Source organism: Urocitellus parryii, chromosome 11 (genome assembly GCF_045843805.1).
Source record: "Urocitellus parryii isolate mUroPar1 chromosome 11, mUroPar1.hap1, whole genome shotgun sequence".
Classification (NCBI taxonomy): domain Eukaryota; kingdom Metazoa; phylum Chordata; class Mammalia; order Rodentia; family Sciuridae; genus Urocitellus; species Urocitellus parryii.
In genome coordinates this window covers 44,785,858-44,803,524 of record NC_135541.1, presented here as the reverse complement: position 1 = coordinate 44,803,524, position 17,667 = coordinate 44,785,858, and the positions used below count along the sequence as shown (strand labels likewise).

At 45.9% G+C, this 17,667-nt stretch overlaps 1 protein-coding gene across 1 annotated transcript in view; it reads left to right on the top strand.

Annotated features, from left to right (window-relative positions):
• Positions 1-17,667, top strand: part of LOC113196690 (KN motif and ankyrin repeat domain-containing protein 4) — a 34,250-nt gene that overhangs the window by 13,834 nt on the left and 2,749 nt on the right. The window contains exons 7-11 of the mRNA XM_077791297.1: positions 1,926-2,141; positions 3,780-3,867; positions 6,136-6,355; positions 11,388-11,530; positions 16,211-16,411. Of these exons, the coding sequence (XP_077647423.1) occupies positions 1,926-2,141; positions 3,780-3,867; positions 6,136-6,355; positions 11,388-11,530; positions 16,211-16,411 (868 nt within the window). The remainder of the gene's footprint in view (positions 1-1,925; positions 2,142-3,779; positions 3,868-6,135; positions 6,356-11,387; positions 11,531-16,210; positions 16,412-17,667) is intronic.

Genomic DNA, 17,667 nt, shown 5'->3' with positions numbered 1-17,667 from the left:
CTGTCCAGAAAAAGTGGGGATCCTCCAAACTTAAGTCCCACAAAACACTAGACACAAACGGGGTGGTATCATTGTTGTAGTTTCTGTGAGGGAAACATCAGAAATGATGAAGCAGGTTGTCAGGTGGGCTGCTGCTCCCACTTCCTCTGGTGTGTGACCCTCTGGCCCATGAAGAACCATGTTTTGCGCTTTCACCAGTTCACATGCAGGGGAGGAGGATGAGCCTAATCTCCAAGCCTAATGCAGGTCAAAATGCCCTTCACAGTCCCTCTCTGTGCCCAAACCTGGAGGAACTAGATCATGGTTCAGCCTTCTGGTCCACCCCAGCTCCTGCCCCGCCTCCCTCCAACATGCTGAGCTCAGGCCCATCTCAAGGCCCTGGCATTTGCTTCCTCTGCTTAGACTGAGCCCCTCCTGGGGTGCGGGAGCATAAGTAATCCTGATCTCCATCCTGAAGACTCAGGTTTAATTAGTCTGGGAGACAGTCCACCTACTGGGAATGCTACCCCCCACCCCAAGAGTTCTAATGTGCAGCTGAGGTTAAGAACCCATGTCCTAACTGAAGCAGCTCTTCCTCCCAACACTAGCCCATGGCCCTTTTTAACTTTGTGCATTATTCTTATCACTTTCTGAATATAATATTTGTTGCATGTCTGTATCTGCCTCTCCCTACTAGCATATAAGCTCCCCTAAGGCAGGGGCTTTGATATAAGCACTTAGAACACTACCTAGCACATAGTAGGTGCTCAATAAATTTCTTCCAGGTAAAAATTTTATTTGAATTGGTTTTTGTTGTGTTTTGTTTCCTTTGTGGTGCTGGGGATCAAAACCCTGGGGCCTTGCACATCCTAAGCAAGTGCTCTACCACAGAGTGACACTTCTAGCCCTAGGTGAAGTTTTTATGGAAGCAATTCTAAAATGAACACAGCTTGGTAAACATAGTACGTCCCCCATTTCTTTATCACAAAAGGAAACTGTTATTCCAAACACAATGGAGAAGAAATATCTGAGAATTAAGCAAAACAGAATGCAGGCATACCTGGGAGACTGCTGGGTTTGCAGATCCAGTGAGCGCAAGAGTTTTTATGTAGAAGCCACTGATGGATAAAGGACCTTAGGGGTTCAGCAGCAACCATAGTCACTGATCCCTGTGGCTCTGTGGAGTGTCCTCAAATCCCAGATCTTAATACCAGCATCCTCCATTGGGATCTCCTGTTGAATATCTGCAGGGGAATCAGTAAATCGTCCAGCACTTTGCCCCTGGTCTCTGGTTGTGACAAGGCAATAGGATCGTTTATAGCTGAATGTAAGAATCACTGTCAGGAGCAAAGCCACAAGTCAAGTAGCCTGAGACCACACTTTTGCTGCTCCAAGTTGTAGTTCTAACAGGCTTTAGGTGAGAAAAGCAGGTGCGTGTTTGAGTATCTGAGTCCTGCTGGGAGCAGGTGCAGGTGAGCTCACCCCTTACCAGTCTCACCCTGGGCTGGGGAGGAGAGAGCTGCAGGAGGTCTGCCTTCCACCCAGAGATGTGAAGACTTGTCAGGCAATTTGGGAACTCAGGGTGGAGGTGGGGATGCTAACCTAGACTTGGGCTCCTCTCTGGACCTAACATTAGGATTCCAGAAGCAAATGGCTCTGTGAGAACCTTGGATTGCCTGTCTGAATCACCGAATCATCAGCCAATTCAGGGATAGGGTGCTGGTGTGTTTGCTGCAAAGAGCACAAATTTGCTTTTCTTCACAAATGGCACCCAGCACCAGAGCCTGTTTCTCTGACTGTAGGGTTCCTGGGAGCCTCCTCATCCTGGCCTGCGGGATGTGCTTAGTGAACTGGGGAGTGTGACCTGAGACCTGCCTTGTTCTCCTTGGTGTTGACATAGCCCTGGGCAGGTAGGACAGGACGAGTGACCTCTTCTCCTTCTCCAGCTATGAGACCACTTCCAGCGAGGAGACCAGTGGTGAGGACAGCTCTCCAGAGGACTTGTCTGACAGCGAGGCTGAGAAGAAATGTGGTGGCCCAGAACACAGGCAGGGCAAAGATGCCACCAGCTGCGAGGCTGGACAGGATGTCCCTGAGGGCACTGACAGCACAGGCCAGGAAAGCGGGTTTGGGGAAGAAGCCCCCCATCCCAAGGCTGAGAGGTGAGTCAGATGGGTGCAGAGGGGGCTGCCATTCCTCTGGTGAGGGGCGAGGGCATGCACTCACCCTTCCATCCGGTCATTGGGTCATTTGTTGATCCACCCGTTGGGCAGAGTTTGTTGAGTTTTCTTGCAGGCTGGGCTCTGGGCAGTGGCTGAACTAAACAGACATGACTCCTGGAATATTCTGTCATAGGTAGAGCTCTGCGGATAAAGCCAACATTCACCTAGCCCTGGAAATGTGATGGATGGACAAGTATTATTTTATATAAGCCTTTTCACGGTCCTGCAAGGCAGCCATCTCTATGATCCCCACTTTACAGGAGTGGAGATGGAGGCTGTGGAGGGAAGTGATGCTCTAGCAGAGCAGTTTGGACCTGCTGGTTCTGACCCATACACTTCTCTGCCTCTCTTGTTGGCCAGGTGACACCACCCTGTAAAGTGATGGGAGGCACGTGATGTGACTGGGGGTGGGGGGGAGAGAGAGAGAGAGAAGGAAGGTGGGGGAGAAGGAGAAAGGAGAGGGGGAGTCTTTCTTTTCCTGACTTGGAAAAGAAAGTGATCAGAGGCCATGCCTTTGGAGCTGACCACACCTTGATCCAAGAACTGCCTCTGCCATGGTGTTCTTTGGCAAGGTCCTTAAGCTGGGGTCACCTCCCTTTCCTTATCTGAAAAAATGTGGATAATAGTGACCTCTTAGATTTGATCTGAGAATTGTGTGAGAAAAAGCACTAACGTGCCTCACACAGTTCCTGTCATGGAATGGGCTCCCGATGAGCGTAGCAATAGCTGAGTCAGGACCACCACCTGCAGCCTGCTGCTGGGGGAATGCTGAGCAGCAACAGAGGCTGGTTTGTGAGCAGGTGCACAGGGTGCTCTGTCTGGCAGCCCAATGAGACTGTGCTGAGCAAGCAGGCGTGGTGGCACACACCTGCAATCCCAGCTGTTTGGTAGGCTGAGGCAGGAGGATCTCAAGTTCCAGGTCAACCTGGGCAAAAAATAAAAAGGTCTGAGGTGGCAATTTGATGGTAGAGCGCCCCTGGGTTCTGTTCCCAGTACTGCAAAAAATTAAAAATAAATAAAAGTGAGTGGGCTCTCAGGGACTGGTGCCATTAGAGGCCACTGGGGCCTGTGTGCGTGTCGCTGTGGCACCCAGTGTCAGTGATTCTCATTTTATGAACTCTTAGCCCTTGTAGTTCCTTCATGGAAGAAGGACCTGAAGAGATTTGCTGCTATGTGTTGGGTTCGTTGGATTTTTTTTTTTTTCTAGTCCACCCAGGAAGAAAAATTTCATCCAGAGTCAGAACAGCAGCCCTCAGTCCCCAGTGAGTTGAGCCCACAGCCTCTGAAACTTGGTTTATCTGTTCCAACAAGAGCAGGATGCAAAGGCTCTTCAGAGCCACATCAGCAGGGTGCTGTGATCACCCCACACTTCTGAGGAATGTTCCCTATCCTGGGGGAGTTACCAGGTTTGGGTGTTTGTGTTGCTGAGAAGTGAAAGAGGAAAATGAGAGTCGTTTTTTATCAATGTGGAGAATGATTACATAAATATGCTTCTCTGTGTGTGTGTCTGTGTGTGTGTGTGTATATATATCACACACACACAGACACACCATATGTGTGTGTGTTTGTTTTCTTTAGATATAAACCCTCAGAAGAATTTCTTAACGCATGCCGAGCATTGAGCCAGTATCTACCGGAAACTGGGACCACCACCGACCAGCTCTTGGTACTCTGATTTTCCGTTGTTGTGTAAAGATTTCCGACTAGGGTGACTTTGGCCCCTTGCCTTATGCTGGGGTGTGAGTGTGCACACAGGAGTCCCTGTCCTCAGGGAATTCTGTCATTTACCCAAATGCTGCCACCCAAAATGATGCATTATGCTGAGGATGTGGAAGGATCAATCTGCATGAGGAAGTAGGTCAGGGGCTCAGAGGCATTTACCAAGGGAGATTCGGCATGGCCACCCGAGTGTCTGTCACCAAAGTGTTTGTGGCTGAGGCTCAAACCTCTGCCCTGAGGTTGGGGAAACGTATGGGTGGAGTGGGAAGAGCTCGTAGAATGGGAACTGTGGGTTCTGGTCCCAGAACCTCACCTGTGAGGCAAGAAGTGAGTGATGGCAAGGCTCAGAGCCTGCCTCCTCATCAACACAACAGTAGTGATGAGTGATGTGTGTCCACCCCCTGAAGCTCTGACACTTAATTCCATAGTTATTACTGCTTTTCTTAAAGTGCACCTATGGGTCCAGAAACAAGAAAATCCATGTTTGCTCCTTTGTACCTTTGTGGCCCATGGAGATTTGAACATGCGATGATTGGGTCCTACTTTTAATCAAGAGCCACTGACATGGGCACATTTCCCACGGCAGGAGAGAGCTGTCAGAAACACAGCAGAACAACCTGTAAGCGTTTTAAAACCTATTTTGCTCTCCTCTGCAGAAGAGCCCAAAGAGTAAAAATATCAATTCAGCAGAGTTTATTACTTGGCCAGGCCATTTTTATTATTTTATTGTAGCTGATTTGGCATATGGCAGTTCCCAGACTTAAAGAAGCAGTGTGCGGTGTGGATGTGAATTGAAACTCCTGTTTCTTGTTCTTAAACAAATTATGGAACTAAGTCTTACCTCTTCATTTAAAATCCCCTGCTATGCTCCTTCCTATGAGGGTCTTTCTCCAGATTTTCTTGAAGATTCCTTGGGTGAAGCAGATATTCCTTTCTAGGATATGAGAGAGAGAGAGAGAGAGAGAGAGAGAGAGAGAGAGAGAGAGAGAGAGAGAGAGAGAGAAGGAAGGTGGAGGGAGAAGGAGAAAGGAGGCAGGGAGAGATTCTGATACATAAAAGTCTTTTGGCCACAAGTGATTTCTCTGTTCCTGACTTGGAAAAGCAAGTGATCAGAGGCCATGTATGTGCACCCCCACAACCACACCCACATTAAGATCTGAGCATGGATGTCCCCCTGTGCTCCCTCCTTGCCCCTGCCTGAGAGACAACACAGGCTATGCAAGAACCCCACTCTGCAGAGACTTGGAAATAAGGAACACAGCCCATTTTTCCATTCCCAGTGTGTAATAGGGACAAGTAGTATTCAAAAACGTTATTTACTTCCAAGGTCGCAAGCTGAAACAGGACTCAAACCTAATCACATTGATTTAGTGACTCCAAACCCAGTGCTCTTTCCAGAATGAGCATGAAATCATTCATAACAACCATACCCCAATAGCTTCCCCTCCCCTTTAGGTAAATAATCTAAACTTGTGTCATCTTAAGCCCTTAGCTCATGTTATATACAGAGTGGATGTCATTAACTTGGAAACTCCTATGGTCCAGGGGAGCCAGATGATACAGAGAGCAGGGGTCCTGTCATGGGTCGTTAAACTTTTCACTTTGGAGAGCCCAACAAAACTCATAGCCAAGAACAGGGTTGGAGATGTAGCTCAGAGGTAGAGTGCTTGTCTAGAATGCACAAGGCCCTGGGTTCAAGTCCTTGCACCACAAAAAAAAAGGAAAAGAAAGTCAAGAATAATTCAAGCCCACCTGTTTGGGTTTTATTTCCAGCATAAATTGTGTATGATTGTCTGTATAATGTTGTGACTTTCCAGCTATGCCTAGTATAAAAAGGCAAGAGCCCTTGTGCCATACAGGGTAAGTCAATGTAGACTGACCATGTGGGCATGAAAGAGAGTTTTAGTAATCTGGTGCACAAAGATTGTGACCTCAACTTACACTAGTTTCAGGCCATCACCTAGGAAAGGGAGTTGTTCCTGGTTATTGCAGTGTCATCCCAGAACTCCTTGCTACCACCAATGGAGGGTTGATCACAGGTCCCATGTGTTCCTGCATTCCCAACCTTGCTGTCAGTCCCCTACATAAATCCCCTGCAGAGATACAGGGAGATAAGGGATGGAGGCAGAAACATTCAAAGCTGACACATCCTGGTGTCAAGTGGGACATCGTAGACCAGGGAACCTCTCAGAATTGGAATCTTTTGGGGTTTCAGAGGCAAAGCTTGAACACCATCAGTCAAGAGTGGTTCCGTGTTTCCAGCCGGAAGTCATCTAGCCCTGCCATGGTGGCCGCCTACCTCTCTGGAGTCCAGCCTCACTCCCCACATCTCCTGAAGCTCCTTGTCAACTTGGCTGATCATAATGGGAACACAGCCCTCCACTACAGCGTGTCCCACTCCAACTTCTCCATCGTGAAGCTGCTGCTGGACACAGGTCAGAAATGGCTGCACCTGCAGTCTGGATCCCAGACCTTTTTTTTTTTTTTTAAAGAGGATCTCACTTTGTTACCTGGCTGGCCTCCAACTCCTAGGCTCAAGCAATCCGCCTCTCTCAGCCTCCTCTGTAGTTGAGGGCCATTCTTGTACCATACCTCTTTCCAGCAAGAAAATTCTTCACTCCTCAGAGTTCCTTCTTTACTCCAGAAACTGGACTATGCCATGTTGCCTATATCATGTCATTCACTCTCCACAATAGACTTATGATATTATTCTCAATTTGTAGGCTCAGAGAGTTCTAAAACTTACTCAGGTCACAGTGCTGATAAATGGTAGAGCAGATTCTAGATTCGGTCTTTTCAACTTCAGAGCTCTACCACACTGCCTTAGGAAAGGTCACCATTTCTTGTCTTTCTAAGATACTTTTTAACAAAGGTCTTGGCTCCATTTGACCAATTGGACTCCATTATTGTTTGCGAGATAATTATTGATTACTTATGAGGTCCATACTGGCTACAACCTGACATGCAAAAGAGCAGGGCAAGATGGCTCCCAAGAGAGGTACAGAATGTGATTTAGGGATGCAGAAGAAGTGAGATAATATTCAATGCAGGAGCAGGAAAGGTGCCGTGAAGCAGATGGGGTTCCACAGGCAGAGAATGTCCAGGTGAGGAGAGCACCATAGAGGGTAAGAAAAGAAAAGACACCTGGAGGTCAGAATGGCTCCTGGTTTGGACAAGATGTGAACAAAAGTTGGGAAGGTAAGTTGGAGCCATTGGCATGGAGGACTTTGTGTGCCAGACTGACACCTGTTTGAAAGGTGCTGGGAAGTAATACATATTTTTGTGTAGGGAGCTCTATCACCAGGGCAATTCTCCAAGAAGCATAATTTGGTGATAGGAGCAGATTAGTGGAAGAAGAGAGGAGGAGGTGGCAGGCTAGTTGGGAGTGCACTGCAAGGGTCCACAGAGAGGTAGTGAGAACTAGATGATCATAGCAGGAGTAGAAGAGCAAAAAGTCACTGGAGAGTTAGTGACCACCTGGCTGTGATGGGCCTGGGGAGTCAGAGCTCTATGTCAGGCTTCGATGGCTGAGAAGATGATGGTGTTGTAAAGGGGAAAGGAGCAAGTGTGGGGAGGCAGATTTTCAGTTTCTAGTGGTCATCCAAGCGGAAATGTCCAGAAAGCTATTGAGAATTCCAAATCCAAAATCTAAAGTACTAGAGTTTCGGGAAGGGCTGGCTAGAGCAAAAGCACTGGAGTCCTGGGAGAGTCTGGCTCCAGGAATTGGAGCAGAGGCTGATCTGCTCCCTTATTAAGGAAGCGTGGGGCCGGGGTGGGGGGGGGGTGGGGGGGTGTTGGGGGGGTGGGGCGGTGGTGGCGGTGTCTGATATCAGAAACCAACAGCTTTCCCACTTCTCAGGTCTTGTCCATCTAACTTAACTTCCTCTGCCTGCTTCCATGGTCTGCCCTGCAGGATCCCACCTGGCATAGCTGTCCCTGTGTCACCACACTCTCCTCCTGTGTTCCACCCAGCCATGCTGGCCTCAGACTCACCTAGCTCATTCCTCCTGGGATCTTTGTATTTTATTTCTATCAAGACTCTTTCTCCTAAAACTTTTTGTAGGACTGGCTCCTTATTACCCAGGTCACAGCCCAAATGTCACCTCCTTGAAGTCATTCTGGTGACTCTATTTAAAGGGGTTACACCCCATCTGTTGCTCTAGAGGAACACCTGTTCTTTTTTTTTCTTTAGATGATCTTTTTATGTATTTCTTCCCAACAGAATACTAATTCTGTAAAAAGGGGCTCTTGTCTGTCCCTTTCTTTCCAAGTTCCTAATCCAGTTCCTGGATGATGCTCTCTGTTAAAGGAATGAGTAATGGATGACTCTTGGAGTTCAGTTAATCTCCAGTGTACTTCCAGTTCTCCTCTGTTCTTTTAAGCAGCCTTGAGGCTCTTCCAAACCAGAAAGGTGACATATGTAAAAATAGCCTAAACTTCTATCTAATTCTCACATCATCAAGAAATTAAATTCCATTGGGGCTAGGGATATAGCTCAGTTGGTAGAGTGCTTACCTCGGATGCACAAGATCCTGGGTTCAATCCCAGCAATTAAATTCCAGTTCTAAGATTGAGTCAATGTTATTGATTTCAGTTACTCATGGATTCCTGGGTACCATCACCATGGTAGCTCAGTTGAGGGAGGCACATGGTTCAGTGGAGCATGCCTCTGTATTCCCCTTACCATTTCCAGTATTCTGGGCCTTCAATTGAGAACATGAAGAACAGTAGCTAGAGTCTTTTGAGTGTCTTCCCCATCCCAGAAACTGGTTTAGGTATGACATGCATGTTCACATATACAATCCTTGTGGAGATTGTGAAACAGATATTAATTGCATTTTCCAAGTGAGGAAACTGAGGCCCAGAGATGTCAGTAAATTTGGTTGAGATCCCAGAATCTGTCACAAAGCCAGAATTCAAACCAAGATCTGTCACTCTCCCAATCTAGACTTTTTCTACTACCCTCAAGTGGTTTACAGGGACAGTCTGAGGCTTTGAGAGCACCTAATATGTGTGTGAAGAATCCAAAGACAAAGTAACATGGAGCCCTGTCTTAAGTAGCTCCCAGACTTGTAGCCTATTAGGAGTTCTAGGTGGGCTAGGCCAGGACAGTGAGCAGACACCCTAAGATTTGGGTGCTGTAAATTTCTGCTACCATTGATTAGACATACAGCTAATACTCATCAACTTTATGGTGGTTTGGAAGCTTCCCCTTTGATGTACTAGCATAGAGGGTGAAAAGGGTTGTGGAGAACAGGCCCAAAATGCCATTACTTTCTCTCATCAGTAGAAAGGGTGTTGAGAGTGACAGATCGGTCACACTCCCAAACCTGGGCTCCCTTCAGAGGCCATTGTGAAGCATATGAAAAGCACATTACAAACTGTAAAGTGCTGTACAGAAAGTGACTTCTTCTTCTTCTTCTTCTTCTTCTTCTTTTTCTTCTTCTTATTATTATTATTATTATTATTACCTGGGATTGAACTGAGGGACCTTCAACCACTGATCCACATCTCCAGCCCTATTTTATATTTTATTTAAAATACAGGGTTTCACTGAGTTGCTTAGCACCTCCTTTTTGCTGAAACTGGCTTTGAACTCGTGGGCCTCCTGCCTCAGCCTCCCGAGCTGCTGGGATTACAGGTGTGTGCCACCAGCCAGGCTGTGACTCACTGTTATTGAGAATAGAACCACAGAGTACACCTCCATAAGCTGGGTCCCTAGTGGTGCAAGCTTGTTGAGTTTGAGCATGCTCAATGGAGAGCCTTTCAGTAGCATGTGGCGTGAATGTGGATCCTCAGCCCTTTTCTGGGACACTGGTGAGGACCTCACTCCAGTGTGGGGCACATCATGTTCTGAAGAGATAAGAGCGCTGGTAACCTGAGGCCTATTCACATCTTAAAGCAAACTTAAAGTAGGGGTCAAACCAAAAATTGTTAACACAGCAGTGTCCACCTTCACTCCTAATCAGGACAGGCTGCTGAGGTGGTGCACTGGGTTATCATTCAAGGTTCGTAACCCATTCAATCACAGCCATGGTCAGAGGGGCTTGAGAGGAAAAACTGCTAATGAGTCAGCCAGACCAAGGTTTGCAGATCCATTGGCACTCAGGTATAACAATGGCACACTTCCTAAAAATGCTTGGGGTGGAGCAGAGGGAATATCAAACAAATGCTGGGTTCTCTCCTTGCACAGAACTTGTAAGTAGCCCTAATTGACATTGTTCCATAATTAGATTTCTTCTAATGAATTCCTAATCTACAAGAATACTATTCTGAATGATCATTGTTAACACTAAGCTTTTACTATGTGTTAGGCATGCTCTAAGAGATTTAAATACATTAACTATAAATTCCACAATAATCCTATGAGGTAGGTTCTGTAGTTCACTCTTTTCCACAGAGGAGGGCAGCCTAAGAAAGACTGTCTTGATCTACTGAGATAATTTTGTTATTTTGCCCAAAAGAGCCACCTAGGCTTTTCTAATGAACAACTACACAGGGACAATTTGGTTTTGCACACAATACTACCCTGGAGAAGTGACATCATTTATATAAGAGACATCTGTGTCTCACAATCCTTACCTCTCCTTTGGATAGCCTCAGGACCACAAACCAAGAATTTCTTTTCTTTTCTTCTTTACTACTTCATCTCAAAAAGTATACCAGTTTTAGCTGGGTGCAGTAGCACCCACCTGTAATCCCAGTGTCTGGGGAGGCAGAGACAAGAGGATCACAAGTTCAAGGCCAGCCTGGACAACTTGGCAAGACCCTGTTTCAAAAACAGAAATATGTTTAAAAAAAAAAAACATAAAATTTTAAATGTGTGTGTGCATGTTTGAGAATTTTTTGCACATTTTTTCATTCTGTTGTGAAAGGTTGATTCTTCTTTTATTCAAAAGTTATGGTGTTTTTATCTTGCTATTTTTCAAGTGAGATGGTCATTTCTGGAAGATTTTCTATGTTTATTCTAAAGGACTTACATGCCCAGCCACCACCCTGAGTTCCATACAGACATGAGCTAGTGAGAGTGAGACCTGCAGTGCACAGCTGTGGGTACATGTGGCTGGTGACGGATGGGCTCAGGACCCAGACAGTCCTGAGCCCTGCTTCTGCTTCACCTGCACATGAATAGTTTATGCATCTTCTTAGCCTTTCAGAGTCCTCATCTGTAAAATGAGAATAATGTCATATGCTCAGGTTTAGGAAGTAAAGTCATGGTCATTGACCCTTTGGCCATCTCTGGCCTCCTGTGGACCGCCCTTCCTGGGTATCCTCAGAAAACTTGTTAAAGAAAGGTAGCCAGCTTTAAATGCTGCCAGAATTGTAAACCAGTGACTCCTGCTGTGGGTGGCGAGGCTCTATTCTTTGGATTATTAACTAGCAAGCAGCGACTTATTGACCTGGCTAAAGTGGAGGCTGCCTTCTGGCCCCTTGGGGCTATTCCATCCCTGGTTGCTCATCTTGCAGGGGTCTGCAATGTCGACCACCAGAACAAAGCTGGCTATACTGCCGTGATGATCACTCCCTTGGCTTCTGCGGAGACCGATGAAGACATGGCTATGGTCTGGAAGCTCTTAAGAGAAGGAAATGTGAATATCCAAGCAACTCAGGTAGGTGGCGTGAAGGAGATCTCTCTCCTGTTTAAAAGATGTGGGAAACCTTCAAGTTTTAGTATGCCAGTGAGGCAAGAAATTCCATACAGATTCATGGAGAGTTTTTCACCCAAGAAGGCTGGGCCTCCAATCCTCATCCATCCAAAGCCTGAATATTTGGTTTTCTTTGTAATTTTTATTTGTTCTTTGTAGACAGACATGATAGTAGAGTGTATTTTCACATATTATACATACATGGAGTATAGCTTATTCTAATTAGGATTCCATACTTGAGATTGTACGCGATATGCGTCACATTTGTCATGTATTCATATATAAGTATAGGAAAGTGGTGTCTGATTCATTCTTCTGTCTTTCCTATTCCCATTCCCCTCCCTTCCCTTCATTCTACTTTGTCTAATCCACTGAACTTCCATTCTCCCTTCCACCCTTGTTGTAAGTTAGCATCCACATATCAGAGAAACATCTGACCTTTGATTCTCTGAGATTGGCTTATTCCACTTAACATGATAGTGTCCAGATTCATCCATTTACTGGCAAAGTCATAAAGTCATCTTTTTATGGCTGAGTAGTATCCCATTGTATATATATTCCACATTTTCTTTATCCATTCATCTGTTGAAGGGTACCTAGGTTAAGGGTATTGTGAACTGAGCTGCTATAAACATTGATGTGGCTGTGTCAGTGTAGTGTGCTGATTTTAAGTCCTTTGTGTATAAACCATGGAATGGGATATCTGGGTCAAATGGTGGTTCCATTCCAAGTTTTCTTAGGAATCTCCATACTGCTTTCCACATAGGTTGCACCAATTTGAAGTTCTACCAGCAATGTATGAGTGTACATTATCTCCCAGATCCTTGCCAACATTTATTATGACTTGTATTCTTGATAATTGCCATTCTGACTGGACTGAGATGGAATCCCAGTGTACTTTTAATTTGCATTTCTCTAATTGCTAGAGGTAGAACATTTGGTTTCTTTAAAGGTTCCTGAGACCCAGATAGCCAGGGAATGGGTCAGTGAGCTTCTAAAGCTGAGCATATTCCACCTGAACTTGGCTTTTTGAACCAAACATTTCTACCATTAGCCTTTTGAGAAATAAAAAAATAAGCCCCATTGGCAGTCTACCTCAATCATGACCCACAGGCATCTAGCCAGTGAGGATGCTCTTTGGAGGCCTAGTCCTTTAAGGAAGTTACCACCTCTGTCATTCCTCCTTTCCAAAGGCTTTTAACAAAGTCATCAGTTTCCAGCCTGGTGGATAGAATTGGCAGATAGCCAGGACATAGAGGAACTGTTGTTGATCAGTCCCAGGAATGATAAGGATGCTCATTTCCCAGGCTTCAGCTTGGATCAGAGCATCATTATAGAGTTTTGCTGGTGAGTGAGCACTCTGCCTGGCACACTTACACAGTCCTTGAAATAACCAGATCTCAAATACCCATCGCTGAGTACAATGTCACACACTTGTAATCCCAGCAACTTGGACAGCTGAGGCAAGAGGCTCTCAAGTTCAAGGCCAGCCTCAGCAATTTCATGAGGCTCTAAGGACTTAGCAAGACCCTGTCTCAAAATAAAACATAAAAAAAGGACTGGGGATGTGGCTCAGTGGTTAAGTGACCTTGAGTTCAATTCCTGGTAACAAAAAAAAAAAAAAAAGGAAAAAAGACAATGAAAAGAAAACATCGCTGAGGACCAGGTGCAGTGGCACACACCTGTAATCCCACCAGCTTGGGAAACTGAGGCATGAGGATTGTGAGTTCAAAGCCAGCCTCAGCAAAAACTAAGAACTAAGCAACTCAACGAGACTCTGTTTCTAAATAAAACACAAAAAAGGGCTGGGAATGCGGACCAGTGGATGAGTGCCCCTGAGTTCAATCCCTGGTACCCAAAAAAGAAAACATAAAAATAAAGATAATGCCCCTGTCTTTCTTCCCACTCCACCAACCAGTGTGATGACATTGTTTTGGGCACATAAATCATGTTGTGGTTCCTAGGAACAGTCCTGTGGGTCAAGATGATAAGAGTAATTTCTGCCAGACCCAAAAGGGCCCTACAACAAAGATAGTAGCCAGGGAGTCAGGACATTTGGGTCTACTAGGACACATGGGCCCACTAACTCACTGGGTACCTTTATCTCTGATAAGAACAACACTTGAAAGTCACCTTGGTGATTTCCTCCCCTCCCCCCCCCTTTTTTTTAATTTGTAAGATACCAAACAGTCTCCTTCTCCTTCTTCTTCTTCTTCTTATTATTATTATCATCATCATCATTATTATTATTATTACCAGGGATTGAACTGAGGGGCACTCACCCCTGAGCCACATCCCCAGCCCTTTTTGGTATTTTTTTTAGAGAGAGGGTCTCACCCAGTTGCTTTGGGCTTAGCTAAATTGCTGAAACTGGCTTTGAACTCACATCCTCCTGTCTCAGCATCCTGAGCTGCTGGGATTACAGGCGTATGCCAGGGCATCCAGCCTCCAGCTTCATTATAATGCTCTCTGAGCCCATGGCCTCCAATGTCAGGAACCCTATGCTCTTCTCAAGCAGCCTGTCTGTTACCCCAAACAACTCTGATAAATGTATAAAGTGACCCAAAATCAGTGTTCTGAACTTTTCATAGAGTGATTAGGTAGAAGTTGTTTGAGATTCACACCAAGAGAGATCTTGTGAACAGCAAAGGTATTCAAGGCAATCGGAGCCTTGGGGCCTGCAATCCTCTTCTGGAGAACACAGGGCAGGGGACTGGTCTTACCTAGCAGGGCTTTGAATTGGACAAGGTACTACATAGAATAGTGGGGACCCCTCCAGAGGTCACTTGCCATGTTGACCACACAAGAATGAATAGTTACATTTCACTCTCCTGTCTCCCTTTTTTAAATATTTATTTTTCAGTTGTACTTGGATACAATACCTTTGTTTTATTTATTTATTTTTATGTAGTGCTAAGGATCAAATCCAGGGACTCACATATGCTAGGCCAGCACTCTATCACTGAGTCAACCCTAGCCCCTTCCCTATCCATTTGGAGTGAACATAGATGATGGCATAACTGTCAAGAACTGGCAATTGCCATACACCATCTCCAACCAGCATGAAGACCCTGGCAGGTAACATATGCCCAGGGCTCACTACAAGTCCACTAGACCAAGAATGCTGGTCACTCCTGTCTTCCCTGACCAGGGAGAGATATGGAGGATATCTTGCACACATTCATGTGGGTCCTAACTGGCAGTGCCTGGATTTTTCTGATTCCAAACCCCCTTTCTTTTTTCAAAGCCCCAGGGTGCTGAACGGTGCAGCAGAATGCACAGGGACTGTAGATTGGGGTTGTAATCAGCCAGCACAGCAGCAAACACGTCCTCAGCTCTTTTTAGACATGGCATTCAGAGTCATAAGGTATATGAAAGGAAAGAAAATACAGACTTTGCCTGATTCTTGCCATTTTACAAAGCCCATTATCCCATCAGAGAGAAATCGCTGACCTGCCCGGAATGCACGAGAACCACAGGGGCAAAATATAATAAATCTGTATAAGAGGACTATAGGAAAATATCGACATGTAAATAGTGTATACAAGGGAGATGGGAATGGGAAAGAGTAGAATGAATCAGACATAAGTTTCCTATGTTCACATATGAATACACAACCAGTGTAACTCCACGTCATGTACAACCACAAGAATGGGAAGTTATACTCCGTGTGTGTATGTGTGTATATATATATATATATAAAATATGTCAAAATACGCTCTACTGTCATGAGAAACTAAAAAGAACCAATAAAAAAATTTAAATAGTATATACAAGAAAATCTATGGGAAGTAAGAAATTGTCAGTTTTTAATCAGAAAAATTACCACCACACGTTACTCTATTTACATCCTTTATCTTATTTGATTCCCACAAAAGTCCTGTGAGATACACTCGGAAAGGCCATTCATTTGTAAACAAAGTTAGAATTCAGGGAAGGCATCGAGTCAGCCAGTGTCCCACGTTGGTGGCTGGCAGAGCTGGAGATGGGACTCGATTTCGGATTCTCTTGCTTTGTCCACTGGTGATCACAGGGATGTCAATGACTATGGATTAGAAAAGCCACAGGGACCTGAGTGCTTATTGAAACAAAGGCTTCTAGGCATCATTAATGTAAAAAGACCAGAGTCATGGAGCAGACCAAGGCTTCCTGGGGAAGGTTGGGCCAGGGTGGTGATAGGAAGGCAGGCCGCTGAAGCACTCAACCTTCATCTCCCCCATGGCTCCACATGTATCAGTGCTGGGTGCTAGGTCCTGTGGAGACAGAGACAAAGATGACAGTCCCTGCCAATATATCAGCATATGAAACAACAATTGAATAAGTGAACCTCAACTTTTGGAGTCCAATCATCAGAAATTACAGGAGGGCTAGCGAGGAGGTTCTGTAGCCTTGAGAACAGGAGAGATTGACAAGCTGCAATGCCCAGTGTGATGAATCCCACCTGGGTAGTGGTGTTGGGGGGGAGGGGTGTTGGAAAGCCTTTAGAGCAGATAGAGTACCTGACAAGCACCCTGGGGAAGGAGAATTCTGCCAGACAGAGAAGGAAAGCCACGTTGGAAGGAATGGTCACTTTCTTGAGGAGTCCCTGCCGAGCACCCTGGCACCAACTGCAGCCTCACCATATCCCCGTTGCCCCGTGTGCAGGGAGGCCAGACCGCCCTGATGCTGGGGGTCACTCACGACCGGGAGGACATGGTCCAAGCGCTACTGAGCTGCCAGGCAGACGTCAACCTGCAGGACCACGATGGATTGTCAGCTCTCATGATGGCCTGTCACCATGGCAATGCCGACCTGGTGCGCCTGCTCCTGGCCCACCCGGCTTGTGACAGCAGCCTGACTAATAAGGTGAGACTTACGGGCAGTTAACAAGTAGGTTAGTGTTTTAACTTCTGGTCCTGAAAAGTGCCTTGATGGCCAGCAGAATCCAGGGAACCATATGGTGGTAGCAAAAAAAAAAAAAAAAAAAAAAAAAAAAAAAAAATCAACCTTACAAAGCTGTTGTAGATTTAATGAGGCAATACAGTGCTTGGAGCCTGACGGCTGGGAAACCCACAGCTCTGGACAACTGGATGAAGGAGCAAACTTTACAGAGTCATCTCTAGTTGTGAAACTGGAAATACCTCTCTGATATTGATCCACTCTACAAACTGGCCTATTCCACCGAGCCAGCCTGTGAAGTAGCCCTGCTAGACCCAGGTTTCTTAAAAAAGTGTCTCGGTAAGGTGAGGACATTGATGATGATAATGATGATGATGATGATGATGATAACTAACCTGTGCCAAAATTATTTAAAACCACGATGACCTTCTGAGGTTGACATAGCTGCCACCATTTTGCTAGAGGAAACTGAGGTCCTAAATAGTAAGGTACATGGGATAAGGTACCCAAGATCACACAGCTGGTGGAACCCACCTCCCTTGAACTCCTGAGCCCAACATCCAGCTCTCCCATCATCCTCAAATGTTGTCCCACGGAAGCAGCATATCTCTAGGTCTCAGGTGAATCTTTGCATCTTTCAGAGAGCCTACCGCATATCAGCAAATGAATCATCAATTGAATAAGTGAACCCCAAACTTTAGAGACCACTCATCAGAAGCTACAGGAGGCACAGTTTTGGGATGCTCATGGGAACTAAACCTTTCTCACGCATCATTGCTCATCCTCTTCATGGTCCAGCGAGGCAGGCACAGTGGTCCTCACATTTGCTGATAGGGAAACAGGCCTAGAAATGTTCCCTCACATTCTCAAGCTACAGGGAGCCCATCCTTAGAGCAGAGATCCCAGCTCCAGCCTGACTCCGGCATCCATTACCCTTGCATTCCAATCGCAGGGCTCACGCAGACATCTTAGGCTTTCTTAACATCCTCAATTCTAGGGGAACAAATGCCTGGAGAGGGGAGCCCTGCCCAGGGATAGCACCTTTCCCTGGTCACATCTGAACTACCCAAGATTGATCCTTCAGCTTTCAAGCCGAGTCCCCTGCATCACACCAGACAGCAGGCTCCCTGTCCAGTGTCCCCATGTCCTGCAAAGCCCAGCTGTCCCCTAAAGTCATTTCTGAAATAATTAGAAAACACAGACCCTCTTGGAATTCACACAGG